The 16,363-nt window shown below is 39.8% G+C and overlaps 1 protein-coding gene across 2 annotated transcripts in view; it reads right to left on the bottom strand.

Moving 5' to 3' along the window:
• The window catches only part of LOC122540627 (NF-kappa-B inhibitor delta-like), a 127,673-nt gene that overhangs the window by 37,085 nt on the left and 74,225 nt on the right, over nt 1-16,363 (bottom strand). For both annotated transcript variants that reach the window (XM_087976374.1, XM_043676599.2), the window contains exons 5-7: nt 12,857-13,128; nt 3,043-3,148; nt 1,533-1,679 (exon numbers count right to left, since the gene is read on the bottom strand). In XM_087976374.1, the coding sequence (XP_087832500.1) occupies nt 1,533-1,679; nt 3,043-3,148; nt 12,857-13,128 (525 nt within the window). The remainder of the gene's footprint in view (nt 1-1,532; nt 1,680-3,042; nt 3,149-12,856; nt 13,129-16,363) is intronic.

The raw sequence follows: 16,363 nt of genomic DNA, 5'->3' as shown, positions 1-16,363 counted from the left end.
AGCTGACTGGGTTCCATGGCATTTAGGGAATAATCTTTGTGTGTCAACTTTATGTTTTATTATTTAATCCTTTGATCACTAATATTAACTCTATCCTATGGTTTAATACCATCCAGACAAAAGATTGATTGAGCATACATCCCTTTCTGTCATTGTCTAGAATATTGTCTTCCAAATCATTTCCTGTTGTGATCTTGTTTGAAGTCTTTAAACTTGTCATGACCCCTCAGTGAGAACCAAGAAAGTGGTCACTGGTCAGAGAGGGAGAACAGCTGTTATAATATCCAGAGATCCTGATAGGCCTAAGTGCCTCAGAGTTCATGGCCCCAAACTTCAACATATGACTGTACTTTGCAAAGCCCTGTTCTAGAGTCCTTAGGTTTTTTTCAGTGGTGGTGGTTTAGTCTCAATGGAATTTTAAGATATTCAAGCGCATCACTCATAATTCTCAAAGCTTTGTCGCAAATGTTCTGTGGGTCAGCATCACTGTCATCCCCATCAATCAATCCTATATTCTGTCTGATCTGGAGTGCAGCCTTTTTTTACCCCAAGATGTAGTGAAGTGATAAATAGACATGAGGCTCATCTCTCGGCTGGAAAACCTGGGTTCCATTTGCACCTCCTCCTGATGTTTCATGAAGTCTAAAGCAAAACCTTGCTCTAATGGTAGTGCCACATGTTCCATTGCAGGAAATATGCCTGTCTTTAGAGGGTGTCACCAATCGAAACTTTATTGAACATTTAATCAATAAATTGGTTTATTTCATTTAAAATACATAAAACAGAACATAGTTTTTACAGTGAGAAATTTATTTTGCTCATTTTTTATGCAAAATGGCAAAGATTTAGACTGCTAGGTTTAGGGTCTCCATAATGATATGGAGGCACAGGGTGAAATAGTTTGATTTGCTAAACAGTCAGGCATGACAAATGAAGACACCTTACTTTACAACACTGCAGACTTTGGCTGTAAAGAGATTTGGGATGTGCCCTTTAGAACAGGGCAGAAAGTGTGTGGGACAGAGAGTCCGATGCTATGATATGGACTTGATGAAACAACTTGGCTTTCCCTGTCCTTCAACTTTGCATATCCTGAAAGCATAGAATGCAGTTGATCACATTACTGTGTATTCACTGACAATTCTGGGCCAGCAGCAACCCAGAATTCACCTAGGTGTAGGCTTGATCCCAGACTGCTGTTACTCATTAGGTGCTGACAGGTGGGGAATACCTGAAAAATATTGACGGTTGATGTTTATGTTTACAGATACTGGAGGACTTACCATTCAGCCGCAGAATTTCTGTTTTTATTTCAGATTTCCAGTAATTGCAATTTTTAACACTGTGAGTGCCTGTGTTTAGTTGGGAATTTGCAAAAATATTTTGGAATGATTTCAATCAGAAACTTCTGATTGAAATACAGTATCTTGGTGCAATCCATTATTTGTGTGGGATAGTATTAACAAGTTACAGTTAAGATACCAAGCCACAGCTTTCATTGTCAGTAGAGAAGGAGTAACAGATGTGTTTACCTGAATGATACTCAAGTGGCCATAGGTAGCAGCCAGATGTAGAAAGGTTTGTCCTCTGTCATCCACAGCATTCAGATCAGCACCGAACATAATTAGATCCCGCACGATCAGAGGCTGATTTGCGACCACAGCAACCAATAGGGGTGTCTGTGAACATTGTAAGAGGATTAACTCTAGCCAGTACTGATGTAATAGGAACAGAATTAGGCCATTTAGCCTCTTGAGTCTTTTCTGTTTTTCGAATAGATCATGATTGATTGGAACCTCAGCTCTACTGACTCATTTTGGTTTCCTAAATTTTAATTAACCCTTTTTTGGTGGGGCAGTGGGGGGCGAAACTATCCAGATTTCTACTACCCTTTACCAATTGTTGTAAAAACCCACTTAGAAACGTAAAAGGTAGGAGCAGGAGTAGACTATTCAGTCTGTTTCATCCATTAGGAAAGGAAATCTGCCATCCTTACCTGGTCTGATCAAATGTCACTCCGGACCGACAGCAATGGCTCTTAACTGCCCTCTGAGTAATATGGTCTAACCAGTGACACTCATGCTCCATGAATGATTAAACAAAAACTTCATCAGGAACTAATTTATTCAATCTCCACTGTGCTGCCTCCAACTCTATTGTTGTTCTTAAATATGGAGATCAATATTGTACATAGTATTCCAGAAATTCAGTCTAACCAAAGCCCTGTACAACTGTAGCAACGCGACCCTATTTCCCCTGCAGTAAAGGCCAGCAATCCACTTGACTTGCTAATTGTTTGCTATACTTTAACTTGCTTCAATCCTTGTACAAGTGCATTCACTATATTATTCAGCAACCTGTTCGGAAGATTGATGACTGCAAAAGCAAAAGCTTCATAATCTAGTTCCATGCTGACCCAATGCTTATTCTTGCTTCTGGTACTCTCTCACCTAACTCAAATAATTAGACACAACCCAGTTATTTCAAAATCTGACAAGCTGTCATAAAATCTCTTTACTTTTCAAAAGTGAAAAGACATCTCTCTATGCATGGTGTGGTGATGAACGTGCCTTGAAGCCAAATATCAATCTGACAGCACTCTTCCAAATCCTTTTAGGTTTCTGGGAAGGGGCCAGTGTGAGATGAGATGAGGAGGTGAGGAGAGGAACGCTGTGGTTTTATAAGGATGGAGTGAATTTATTCATATTGCACTGTCCTAATAATACACCTAACACTCTCTTTGCTTTTGCTTTATCATTCCGGCACTAGTCCAGAAACCAAGCAAGTGTAGGCCATTCAGCCCCTTGAAGCTGCTACACCATCCAATAAGATTATGGCTGATCAGTTAATGGCTTTAACTCCATTTTCTTGGCTGCCCCCACCCTTTGAGTCACTTGAAGATCGAAGATCGAAGTTTGCAGAATCCTGCCCTTCATATGCGTAGAGCATTTATGGATTTAGATAATCAAAAACTATAAGACTGGTTTGTACAACAGTACAGGCAAAATTATTTCATGAGAATGTGCTTTAAAATTTATATACCTTTCCCCGGTGTTCTTTAGTATCAAGTCTTCTGAGCTCACGCATTCGTTCAGCTGCTGCATAGGCATGTTCCCGCATTCCTTTGGCTGCGTAGATGTGAAGAATCCTGAAATCAAAATTGGGCAATTGCTAATTACAATTATTACGTAGCGTGATTACTTCTATTACAGTTTAACAGCTTGGCACCCAGTCTTTAGACAGATCTTCCAGTGGGACAGAGTGTTAAAGTAATAAAATATTAGTGTCACAGTAAGGAGATATCAGTGCAGCCTTCTAAAACTGGTGCAGTGAACTGAGTGAAGGATATGTGCTTGTCATCGTGTTGAAGATAGAGAGCCAGATGAGTCATTTCTGGAGTGGCCTTGATATATCTTCCTTTAATAGAACTGAAGGACACATGAGATTGGAGCAAGTGTAGGCTGTTTAAAATCTCAAGCATGGTCCATCATTTAGTAAGATCATGGATCATTTAATTGCAATCTTCCTGCCAAACTTCACATCTCTAAAACAAAATCTCTGGAAATCTGAGTCTGCCTTGAATATTCAGTAACCCAGCCTTACAACACTCTGGCGTAGTAAGTACTGTAAGGATTCATAAGGACTAGGAACAGGAGTAGGCAATTAAGCCCCTCAAACTTGCTCAACCATTTCATACAATCATGGCTTATCTCATCTCAGCCTTAGCTTCACTTTCCTTCCCGTTCCCCATAACGCTGCGACTCATTACTAATTAAAAATTGGTCGTCTATTTTTTCCTTAAATTAAATTCTTCCAAGAGAAGAAAATCTTCCTCCTTTTCAGTTGAAATAGGGAGACTCCTTAATTTTAAACTACCTCCATAGATAGATCCATGCTCACCCCTATTTGGGGAAACATCCTGTCAAAAGTCTTCCTTGTCAAGCTCCCTCAGAATTTTGCATTTCACCAAAATCATTCTGCTAAACACCATTGATTTATAAACGCAAACTTTCCTCTATCCTTTCATCCCAGAAATCAACCTGGTGAATCTTCTCTGTGTAGGTATATTTCTCTTTCACTGAGCTGTGGAATTCTGTGTGAAAGGTTATCACCTGTGTTCTGGATGGCAGGACCAGGGGTGAATATGAGAAACAGGGAAAGAGAAAGAATCACAATCATCTCTAAGACACAGTTGCAAAGTGAGCTAGTTTAATTAGATGACCATCCCACTCATCAGTTTCAAACATTAACTTAGCCCCTTTTGTGGTTTGTGTGGTCGACCACACACTTGCACCTCTGGTGATATAGCTGTAAGGCTCACATGAGCAGCTCCTTCTGATATTTCTTTCCCAAAAACTGACATTTGAATTTGGCCTTTACTTCCTCCACCAACAGCAACAGCTTATAATTATATCCCACCTTTAACATAGCAAAACATTCCAAGGCACTTCACAAGGGAGTTACCAAACAAAGTTTGGTTTTGAGTCACCCAAACCACAGAAGCAGATATTAAAATAGTTGGCCAAAGAGGTAAGACATAAGAGTGCTTTAAGCAAGAAGAGGTCACGAGGGAGATACAGATGATTAGGGAGGAAATTCTGGAGCTTGGGTTCCAGACAGCTGAAAGTTCAGTTCCAATGATGGAGCAATGAAAGTTCCACCACAGTTGGAATCGTGATTCCAAGGTATTGGATTTTACATCCTGGAGAGCAAAGCTGCTTTGAATAAAATTATTTATTACAAAGCCTGTCACCATGGCAATATCACAACAAAGGTGCCTTATACTGACTTGCAGACTGACTTCATCTCATTGGACAGGGAGTGATACCCTCGAGAGTTGAAGGCCAATCTGATTGGCTGGTTGCTTGAACAGTCCTAGTGGCAGTGGTCTCTTTCAGGGGAAATATGTTACTGCAGGAGGGATCAGTGTGTAGGGTGAGAGGGCAGCTTTTTGAGGGCAAGTGGGAAGGAACAAAGGGAGAGATGACAACTCAGAAGGTGCCCCTTGATTTGCATAGAGCACCTTTTGCGAAACCTTTCCTTACTTGTCACTTTTTCAAAGAAACCTTTCAAAAATGGCCTTTGTGTTCTGTCCACCTGTCCCTGCCCATTAGAACACAGGTGATGAATTGTGAGATTGAACAATGATCATTTATTGTACTGTTCACTTTATAAATGAAACCCTGGATTCCTATGGCACCGTGGTAGTCTCCCTATCTCTTGGCTAGGAGACTGAGGTTCAGATCCCACCTGATCCAGGGGTGTGTAATGACATCTCTGAATAGTTTGATTAGAAAAATATAGATGAAGCTGTTTTAAAAATTAACAACTACAAGGGTATTGTTACCATTTTAAAATAGTTGCTCAGAAAGTGTATTTTAAGAGATTTTCTGTGTCCACTTTGCTCTGCTTTGTAAGTGCAGGTGTGTTGAGGGCCTTAATTGTTAAAAAGTTGGGCTGGTAAACGCTTCAGTAGGCCGAAGGATAGGCAGCCTGCTGGGCAGCTTCCTCGCCCTCCTGTACAGAGCACAGGTAGTGGGTGGAAGAGAAACAGGGAGGCCTAGCACAGGGCATCTTTTACATGGTTCCACACCCATCCAAACAAAAACTAGCTCAACAGCGGCCAAAACATCTCGCTCATGAAATTGCATCGGCCTTCCTTAATTCCTCTTGCCCGTGTCCTGTTGATTTCTGTTGTACATTGGCACAAACTGAATTGGAGGATTCCCGGTCAATCAGTAAGTAAGTTCAGAGTTGACATGAGCTGGATATAATCAATAGCTTAATGCATATTTGCTGTGAAGTTAATCCATTCTCTGCACATGAAACACTTGAATTTTTGATTCATTTGCAGAGGCAAATGTAGACATGAATTTTCATTGAAATGTCCGAGTTTGGACTTTTACTTTTAGTTATAGAGTCATAGAGATGTACAGCATGGAAACAGACGCTTTGGTCCAACTTGTCCATGCTGACCAGATATCCCAACCCAATCTAGTCCCACCTGCCAGCACCCAGTCCATATCTCTCCAAACCCTTCCTATTCATATACCCATCCAGATGCCTTTTAAATGTTGCAATTGTACCAGCCTTTACCACTTCCTCTGGCAGCTCATTCCATACATGTACCACCCTCTGTGTGAAAAAGTTGCTCCTTAAGTCTCTTTTATATCTTTCCCCTCTCACCCTAAACCTATGCCCTCTAGTTATGGACTCCCCCATCCCAGGGAAAAGACTTTGTCTATTTATCCTATCCATGACCTTCATGATTCTATAAACCTCTTTAAGATCACCCCTCAGCCTCCGATGCTCCAGGGAAAACAGTTCCTTTACAATATTAGATGTTGTCTAATCAAACTATTCAGAGATGTTATTATATACCTCTGGAGCAAGTGAGATTTGAACATAGTCCTCCTCAGAGGTCAGGACTCTACTACTGCACCACAAGAGTTCCTGCCTGCCACCATAGCTAGTATTAGCTTGTTCATTTTAAAGATGCACTCCTCACTAGCAGGGCCAGCATTTTATTATCCATCTCTACATTCTGAAAATGGATGGTTGTAGGTATTTTTATTCAAACTGTTCTGACATATCATGGCACATCTCTGCAGCAGATGGGATTTGAACCCAGGCCTCCTGGCTCAGAGAAAGGGACATTACCACTACACCACAAGAGATCCCACCCCCCAGATTATATTGGATGTTGTTAGTTTTCCTGTTCAGACATGTTACATCACATCCTTGGATGTGTTGGGACTTGAACTCAGATCTTCTGGCACAAAGGTAAGGGCACTAACACTGCACCACAAGCGATCCCCTCCCACCGCCGCCCCCACCCCCAGATAATATTAGATTGCCCTCTCTTTATGGAATCAACAATTTTTTTTCATTGATTAGTAAATGGGCATTTTAATTGAAACTAATTATTAATTGAATTTGAATCTTGTTCCTGTTTTGCTTTAATCACTCCAGAAGACACAGCATTCAGAATGGAGAGCAAAAAACTAGTTTACATAAAGATCAACTACTACACGGAAGAGTTTATCATCAACTTTGCTTCCACATGCATCTTAATATGCTGCCAAATCTCTTAGTGTGTTTTGCAGCAAATTCCATTCCTTTTCTTTTCGAAATAAAGTATGAATAAAATGAAAGAAAATGCAAATATGTGCACAGGAGAACAGCAAAACTTGCAACCTTGACTTTTACAAACAATCCATCAGCAAATTTAACATAACTCATTTGAAAATCTTCTAGATCTGTGCTATGGATATTTCTAAATGTACTTTCTTGACAATAATTATTTTGTACAGACATCGACAGTGCATCAGGAGGCTTGAGTTTGTTGACAGTTAGCACCTGCACTGACAGTTGCTTCTAGCACATTAAAAATTATTGAACACATAAATCAATCTCTCCTCTATCACCATCAATGTGTTTACAGAAAAAAGGGTTTATCAAAATGAAGCAGTAAGTTATTATCAACAATTAAGGATGTTAAGAAAATGTAGATCAGGTGAGACTCATGCTGCTTTTAAGACATACAAATTTCTCTTTCATGTTTTGAAAATTATTGAAATCTTTTCATGGCAGTAAATCTGGGGAAATGCTACCGTGACTTTACACTCACATTGTCACCTTTGCACCAATGTGAAACTGCTTTGAATGTGCATTGTTTGCCAAAAGCCTACAGGTCAGGTTGCTGTCTGCTATCTGGTGAGAGTCCAAGTTGGAAGGTCTAAATTTCAACTTGCGTGCCTCAGTGCTCAATGATCAGTCAGGGAACTCGGTTTTAGAGTGACAGATGTGTTTATATAGACACACCAGTTAGATGTTTGGCTTTTCACCAGTTGTAAAGTAGTCATTGTCACCTGGCAGCCTACTTTTGGTTTTCATGACTGAGCCACACTACAGAAGGTGCTCAAGAAAGCTTAAGGCTAATATCAGATACAATGAGGCAATGGGAAAATTCAATAAAGTAGAATCAGTATCCATGTAACCAAACAAACCTAAAGATAAAGTTCCCTCTCTGGAGATTTTGATTTGGCCCATTGGGTTGACAGAAGAATTGTATTATGAGCCCTGTGTTATACTTCTGTTATGTACACAACTCCATTTGCGAGCATTAAACTGTCTGTCATATTCACATTATTGACAGTTGGGTATATGCCAACAACGGACAATCTTAAAATACATTAGTGGTGTTTTTTGTAACACTTGAGTTGGAGATATTTTCTAACTGCTATGAATCTGAAATAATATCAACTACCTTCTCAACTAGCCTCTCTCACTTAAGAATTCAATGTTTTTTAATTTGTCAACTTCATTCCTCAGTTGTATCATAGTTTCTTTATGCTAGGAAATTTTAGCGAGTTGGGATTGGTTGGGTTTTTGGTTCTGTTTTATTTTATATCTGAATTTATTAAAATCCTGGCTTATCTCATGGAAACATTCAAGTGAATATCAATATTGGGATGATTATGTTCTGAAATAAGAAAATGATTAAACAAATTTATAATGGGTCACTGAGATTCCGCAATCCACTTTGCTGACTATACTGAAGGTTTCAATTTGCTCCCTCTGTAAGCATATCTGCACATTTTGCATTATCATACCATACTGCTTCTCATTTACTAACCTTCATAGATTGCTAGGAACAGGTTTATCCAGGAAATAACAGCACAGAGCCGTGACTAATAAAAAAAAAATGTCAATCTTAATCAGATTATTAAAGGGGAAGGAAGCTGTTTGGAGAGAAGATTCTGGCAAATTTCAGCTGTTGAATTTTTCTCAATGAAGTAATCTACAGGTAATGTATTGTGGCATTAAACTAGGATCATCTAGTGTACTGTTGGTTTGTAAGTCAAATAATATTTTAAATCAACTTCGACGAAGTTATTACTGCTACAATTTCTTAAAAGTTGCTCAGAAATTGTATTTTAAGGGTTTTTATTTCACTCTTCTGTAAAATTGTTCACTGACTGCCATATGCTGAAAACACAGGAACAGGAGGAGGCCATTCATGCCCTCAAACCTGTTCTATCGTTCAATTAGATCATGGCTGATCTGGGCCTCAACTGTATTCACCTGCCTTGGAATCTTTACTGAACAGGATTCTATCAAACTTTGAAAAAGAAGCTATTTTATTTAAAGAATAAGTTGAAAGTTGAACAGAAGGGTTCTGGAGGAAACCTCTGCAATTCAGGTTTCTGAAGTTATTGATATAGAAGTGACTGGTGTTTGCAAAATGATTCATTTTAACTCCACTCTTCTCTGACTCAAAAACTCATGAGACTGAAGGAAAGCTGTGTGCAAATGTGTATTTATTTTGGTCTCTCTTTACATAAGCTGTGAGGTAATCCACCACTTATTGGCTTTTACAGGTGCTCTATTTGAACAAGACTAATCTAACATGGAGCACAAATACAGTTGTAAATATTGTAAGAAGAATATATTTTAATCAGTTGAATTAAAGCCATATTCTCTTTTGATTATGTTACTTCAACAATTTGGGGCCAAAGTAAAAAGTTCTGCTGTCTACTCAAAAATATGTATTAGCATGTTTTACACAGAATGAACAGGACAGAAACAGGTCATTTGGCTCAATTCATCTGCACTGGTGTTTATAATTCATGCAAGCTTCCCCCAACTTCTCTTCATTAATATTCTTCAACTCCTTCATGCTTTTACATAGCTTCCCCTTAAATGCACCCGTGCCATTTGTCTCAAATATGCTTGCTGTAAAATTCTCACCATTTTCATTGGGTAAAGAAATCTCTTCTGAATACCTTGTCAGATTAAGCAATGTCGAGGAGGCATTAATATCCTGTCATGGAGACTTAGGTGCTTGGATTTTAAACCACGTATGTATTTAACAACCCTATACGGTAAATTGCTGATCTCTGATAGAGCACCAACTCAACAAAGGACTAAATTATAGAATCCCTACATTACAGATCATTCTACCCATTGAGTATGCACCAATCCTTCAAATAGCATCCAACCCTGCACTATATCCCTGTAACCCCACATTTCCCAAAGCTAACCGATCTAGCCTGCACATCCCTGGACACTACAGGGCAATTTAGGGCAATCCATTCAACTTGCACATCTTTGGACTGTGGGAGGAAACTGGAGCACCCAGCACATTTTCATGCAGACATGGGGAGAATGTGCATACTTTACACAGACAGTCACCCAAGGCTGAAATCAAATCTAGGTCTCCTGTGCTGTGAGGTAACAAAGTTAATCACTGCCCTTGAATGCAAAGCCAACCTGAAGGTAGGATATTGCTGTAGAAGGAGCTAGTATCAGGCCAAACTTTATTGTTGGTTAACCATTAAGAGATGACATGCTTCTAATTCTCTCTCTTCATGATGGGTCACTACGAGAAGAAAATGGCAGCTCAGAAATAGAAAAAGCTCACATCCATCGCAATAAGGCTGTTTTAATAAAGACCAAAGAAGAAAAAACTGCCTTTCCTTTGTGACTCTATTTAGATTTGAATCCTTATCTGAAAACTGTCATTTGATTCCATGAACTGTAAAATATTAACTTCTCAAAGTCAGAAGTTACATATAACGTCAATTTATTGGCAATTACTGACTGTGTTGTTGAACAACTGTTAAAACAGAGAATATGACTTTAATCATAAACAAATAAGATGTAATTGAAGCAAACACATTTCCGATGCTTTGAAGTCACATGGCACAGGCATGAAAAAGCCAATATAGTGGCGCATTCTTAAGTCCAATATCTATTTGCTATCATCAAGAGTTACATTACTCTTAAACAGTGTGCCACCTAATTCGACTCAGATTCAAATCAATTTCACTATATTGTGTCAAGAAGTTAAATGCCAGCACGGTTTGAACTGCATGAAGATGAGATACAATAACACTACAGGAGAATATTATTTCACTCCTTCTTTAGACCTACCACTTCAATTGAGCCAAGTGAATTCAGCATTGAAAGATAAAGACCATTTATTTCACAATTTCAATTCAAAGGCAACTATACTGATTCAAACAAAACTTGAAACATTATAAAGCATTGCTACTTTCATAGAATTACATTGAATATGTACCACAGAACAGAATGTTTATTCCATGTCTGTGTTTATGCTAACACAAGTCTTCTCCCACCATTTTTCATGTAACCCTATTCATATAACTTGGTTGCTTTTTTCTCCCTCACAGTGTTTTACCTAGCTTCCCCTTAAATGCATCTATGATCAGGATTTTTGAACTATCTATTAAAACTACCATTTTGTATCTCAGCTAATTTGGCTACTCAATCTACAACGGAAATCGAACACATTGTTGTCAAAAAATGCTACATTGTAAGACTGCTACCATATGGAAATAACTGACATTAGATTGAGCTGACAGGAGGATACTGAACAATTAAATATCAGAACATCTTCTCCCCTTCTGGATTAAGAATTTTATCTAACAACAATGATTTAGAGTATAATATCCACTTAATTTTAATCAAAGAGTTGATTTTTGGAATAATTCTAAAGAGCTTCATTGCATGATTTTTCTTTCATACAATTGCCAATAAATAATGCACAATTAAAGTTCTTTTGCAGCAATAAATGAGACATTCTAGTAGATGCATAGAATCCATTAATCAAGAAAGAGCAGTTACTATCGGGCTATAGTAGGGATTTTTGTTCTAACAGGATCCTTACCAATTCAATTACATAACTCCTTTATCTTGAAATTAAGTTGTGAGATATTAATCACCAAGTTTTCTAAAATGCAATCAGTCTGATTTCAATGTGAATTATAATTAATTTTAATATGCTCAAAAATTGTGGACTAATATTTGCATAGTGTAATGCCAATTTACTTAAAAGGTAAAGGTTCTTGAGGCCGAAATTTGCTTCTAGCTAGAATGCTTTTGTTTTGTCAATGCAAAATCATTTCAATAAGTTAATGATCTTAAAAATGGTTCACTTTTATTTTCTGCAAACGATTTTCTAATTGTTTTGTTGGATTGAAATACTCCTACTTATGTAAAAGACAGATTCCTTCACAGTTCAGCTCAGGGTGGTCAATCTATGATGGAAACTGGGCTTTCGGTAGTACAGAACTTGGAGGGTTGGTGTGGACTTGTTGCGCCAAAGGGCCTGTTACCACACTGTCGGGATTCTATGATTTGATGATTATATAGCTTTTCATCAGGACAATTCACAAGAATACCAGTTTATTGTGAATAATCCTGCTGAGTGCAATAGAAACTCTTTGACAAAATTACTTTTCCAGTGATATTTAAAAAGGTAGTGAGAATCTGACAACCAAATATGAATACTGAAATATTTTGCACTTCACTCTATCGGCAAAGATAAAATACAACAGAATCATGAATAAGTTTCAACTTTGGTGATTGTTCACTGTGCTTCCTAATTCTGTCTTTTTTCAAACCATTTCTGACAAAAGTAGGTAAGACCTGGGGGTACTTTAAATTAGAATACAATTAACAGGTCAGTGTTGACCAATGCCTTTCAGCAGGTGCTGTTGATTAAGTGTGAGCTATACCATCAATCCAACCAGTAAGTAAACTATTACAAGTTAGGAAGTGAGAAATATTGACCCTATATTTGGTAAGAAACATGAGACAATCTCTCAATACTCTCAAATCATTGCTTTTAAACTGGTGAAAAAAATGTAGCCCTCAAAATAATATGACAGGCAATGCGATAAATACTGAATTCTTTGAAACAGCTATCACAGGCCACAGGTTTCTTAAATGACAATGCAATAGGTTTCCTGTATAATCAACTCACTCATACTAGTGTATGAGTGGACCTTTTACTTTTGTTGTCTGGTTCTATTGTAAAGAAACATACGTGTCATTATCTTCATCTTGCTGGAGCAGTTTTTCAATGGCCATGTTTGCAATGGTCCTCCTGGCATCCTCCAGCTCCATCAGCCCAGGCTCGGAAACGGAAATGGGCAGGGGTACAAACTGAGGTGGCAGAGGCTGCAGTGAGTTTGTCTGACATGGAGCCACTGGTGCTGGCAGCGATGAAAGTGTCTGGCTCCAAGAGAAGTAGCTGAGCGCTGGCTGCTGATCTGCAAGGTCCAACTGTGGAATACCACCTGGTGTGGGGGCTCTCGACTGTGGAGAAATCAAAGCGAATATTAACAATTGCAAGTTCTTTACAAACATAGCCATAATTAGTGACTGATCTGCTGATTATTCTCTGTGGGCTCTTAGGTGCGGCTCACTGGTAAGACATCTGCCTTAGAAAGTTCCAATCCTAGGGCTACAAGCACAAAAGCTCCAATTCTGAGGGTCAGCTACACAGAGTGAGAAGTTAAACTGAAGCCACATCTCAGGTAGATCTAAACAAGCCCATGGCATTCTTTCACAGAGTTGAAGGATTCCTCTGGGTGTTCTGCTCAATATTCATCCTTCATCGAAATGTAACAAATAAACAGATTATCTGGTCATTTATATCCTTATTGTTTGTGGGATATTCCTGTGTGCAGATCAGCTGCCATGTTTAACACTACAGCAGTGACTTAATTGCAAAAGATTTTACTAGGTAAAGAATTCTGGAATATCGTGAAAGAATGAACAGTGTAAATTAAAATCTCTCTGACTTTAAAATTGCAGTTCTGTTTCCCTGTGCCAACTTTTCCCAATAGTTAACTAAAACATGCTTAGGAAACCATCCAGGGCCCCAAACAGTCCTTCCAGGTGAGACAGAGGTTCACCTGCCTCTATTCCAACCTAGTTAACTGCATCAGGTGTTCCTGGTGTGGTCTTGTCTACATCGGGGAGACCGAACATAAACTTAGGGAACGATTTGTCGAGCATCGCAGCACGGCCAGCAGGGGCTGACCGGACTTCCCAGTCAGTGCCCATTTCAAGTGCCCTAACCACTCTCTTTCCGACATGATCATCCTTGACCTCCTCCATTGCCACAATGAACCACACTGCAAATTGGAGGAATGACACCTCATCTTCCGCCTGGGCAGCCGACAGCTTGGAGGACTCAACATTGAGTTCTTCAGTTTCAAATAACCTCCCTTCCCAATCCCCGACTCCATTCCCAGACGCTCCCAAACCCTTTCACTGTTCCCTGCCACCAACCAAATTCATTCCTCACATTGACCAACCAGGTCGTACCTTCTACCTGTCTTCACCTATCCCCACTTCCCTACCCACCCCCAGTCCTGAAGAAGGGTGCACCTGAAGTATTGTCTTCTCCACCTCTTGACGCTGCCTGGCTTGCTGTGTTTTTTCAGCCCCCTGCCCATCTACTCATGGGACATTAAGCAGAGAGTAGGTATCTTCTTATATTTACGGAGAAAAATCCCTCACAAAACGTCATCTACAAGCTTCAATAGTCCACTCTCTAAGAGTTCACAGAATCGCTGAATTGTCACAGCACAGAGTAAGGTCATTCAACCCGTCATGTCTATGCTGATTCATTCTGTACTATTCTCCTGGCTTCTCTGTATAATCCATCACAAATGCTCATTTTCAATTAACACTCAGAGAGTCATAGAATTACACAGCTTGGAAACAGACACTTCAGTCCAACTCATCTGCGCTGACCAGGTATCCTAATCTGACCCAGTTCCATTTGCCAGCATTTAGCCACATCCCTCCAGACCTTCCCTGGTCATATACCCATCCAGATGCCTTTTAAATGTTGTAATTGTACCAGCCTCCACCATTTCCTCTGGCAGCTCATTCCATACATGCACCACTCTCTGTGTGATAAAGTTACTTCTCGTGTCCTTTTTAAATCTTTCCCCTCTTACCTTGAACCTATCCCTCTAGTTCTGGACTCCACCACCCTAGGAAAAATACTCAACCTATCCATGCCCCTCATGATTTTATAAATCTCTGTAAGGTCACCCCTCAGCTTCCGATGCTGCAAGAGAAAAGTCTCTAATACCCTTGTGAAAATACCTCAATTAAACATACCTCTAGCCGAGCAGTGCATAGAACACCCTTAACAGCTCTTTGAGTGAATTTGTTTTCTCATCCTTGTTTTGATCATTTTGTCAATCTGCCTCCCTCATTCCCAATTCTTTTACGAGTGGGATCAGTGATTCCCTTTTCACTGGGCGGCACGGTGGCACAGTGGTTAGCACTGCTGCCTCACAACGCCAGAGACCTGGATTCAATTCCCGCCTCAGGTGACTGACTGTGTGGAGTTTGCACGTTCTCCCCGTGTCTGCGTGGGTTTCCTCCGGGTGCTCCGGTTTCCTCCCACAGTCCAAAGATGTGCAGGTCAGGTGAATTGGCCAAGTTAAATTGCCCGTAGTGTTCGGTAAGGGAAAACTGTAGGGATATGGGTGGGTTGCGCTTCGGCGGGGCGGTGTGGACTTGTTGGGCCGAAGGGCCTGTTTCCACACTGTAATCTAATCTAATCTAAAAATCACTCTGTCCAGACCTTTCATGATTTTTAACACATCAAACATATTTCTTCTAAGATTTCTCCTCCTCAAAGAAAACAGTCCTAACTCCTTTGGTGTGTATCTTTACAACTGAGATTCCTCAGTCTGGAATCATCTCATGAATTTTAGAATTATCACCTCTAACTCACCTCAGTGACATGTATTGAACTCTGATTTAGAAAAAGAATGACGTGTTACTTGGAAAAAACATGATTTGCTTACAACTCTGTCTCAACAACCAGCTTGGTCTGATGCCTGGCAGAGAAAAATGAATGAGGACGTAAAAAATCTATCACAAGGAATAAGTGCACAATGTTCAGCACCATTCAGATACTGAAGCAGTCCATGTGCAAATCCAACAAAATCTGGACGATATCCAGGCTTGAGCTGACAAGTGACAAGTAACATTCACATCACATAAATGCTAGGCAATGACCACCTCCAATAAGGGACAGACTAACCACTGCCCCTTGATATTCGATGGCATTACAATCATTGAATCACCTGCAACACACATCCTGGGGTTTACCATTGATCAAAACTCAACTGGACCCACCACATAAATGCAATGGCTACGAGAGCAGGTCAGAGGTTAGGAATACTGCAGTGAGTAACTCACCTCCTGACTCCAAAAGCTTGTCTATCATCTACAAGGCACAAATCATGGAATACTCCCCACTTGCCTGGATGAATGCAGCTCAACATCACTCAAAAAGCTTGACACTACCCAGGACAAAGCAACCCCCTTGACTGGTACTAAGTCCACATGCATCACTTCCTCCACCACTGATGTCCAGTAGCAGCTGTGTGCACTATCTACAAAATGCACTGTAAAATTCACTAAAAATCCTTCGACAGAACCTTCCAAACCCATGAGTATTTCCATTTAGAAGAACATGGGTAGCAGATACATGGAACACCACCGCCTGCAAGTT

The sequence above is a fragment of the Chiloscyllium plagiosum genome, unplaced genomic scaffold, assembly GCF_037043375.1.
Source record: "Chiloscyllium plagiosum isolate Xiang-an unplaced genomic scaffold, Cpla_swu_hap1 HiC_scaffold_29, whole genome shotgun sequence".
In the NCBI taxonomy this organism is placed as follows: domain Eukaryota; kingdom Metazoa; phylum Chordata; class Chondrichthyes; order Orectolobiformes; family Hemiscylliidae; genus Chiloscyllium; species Chiloscyllium plagiosum.
Note: the sequence above shows the minus strand (reverse complement) of the source record. Positions and strands in the feature narration are given on the sequence as shown.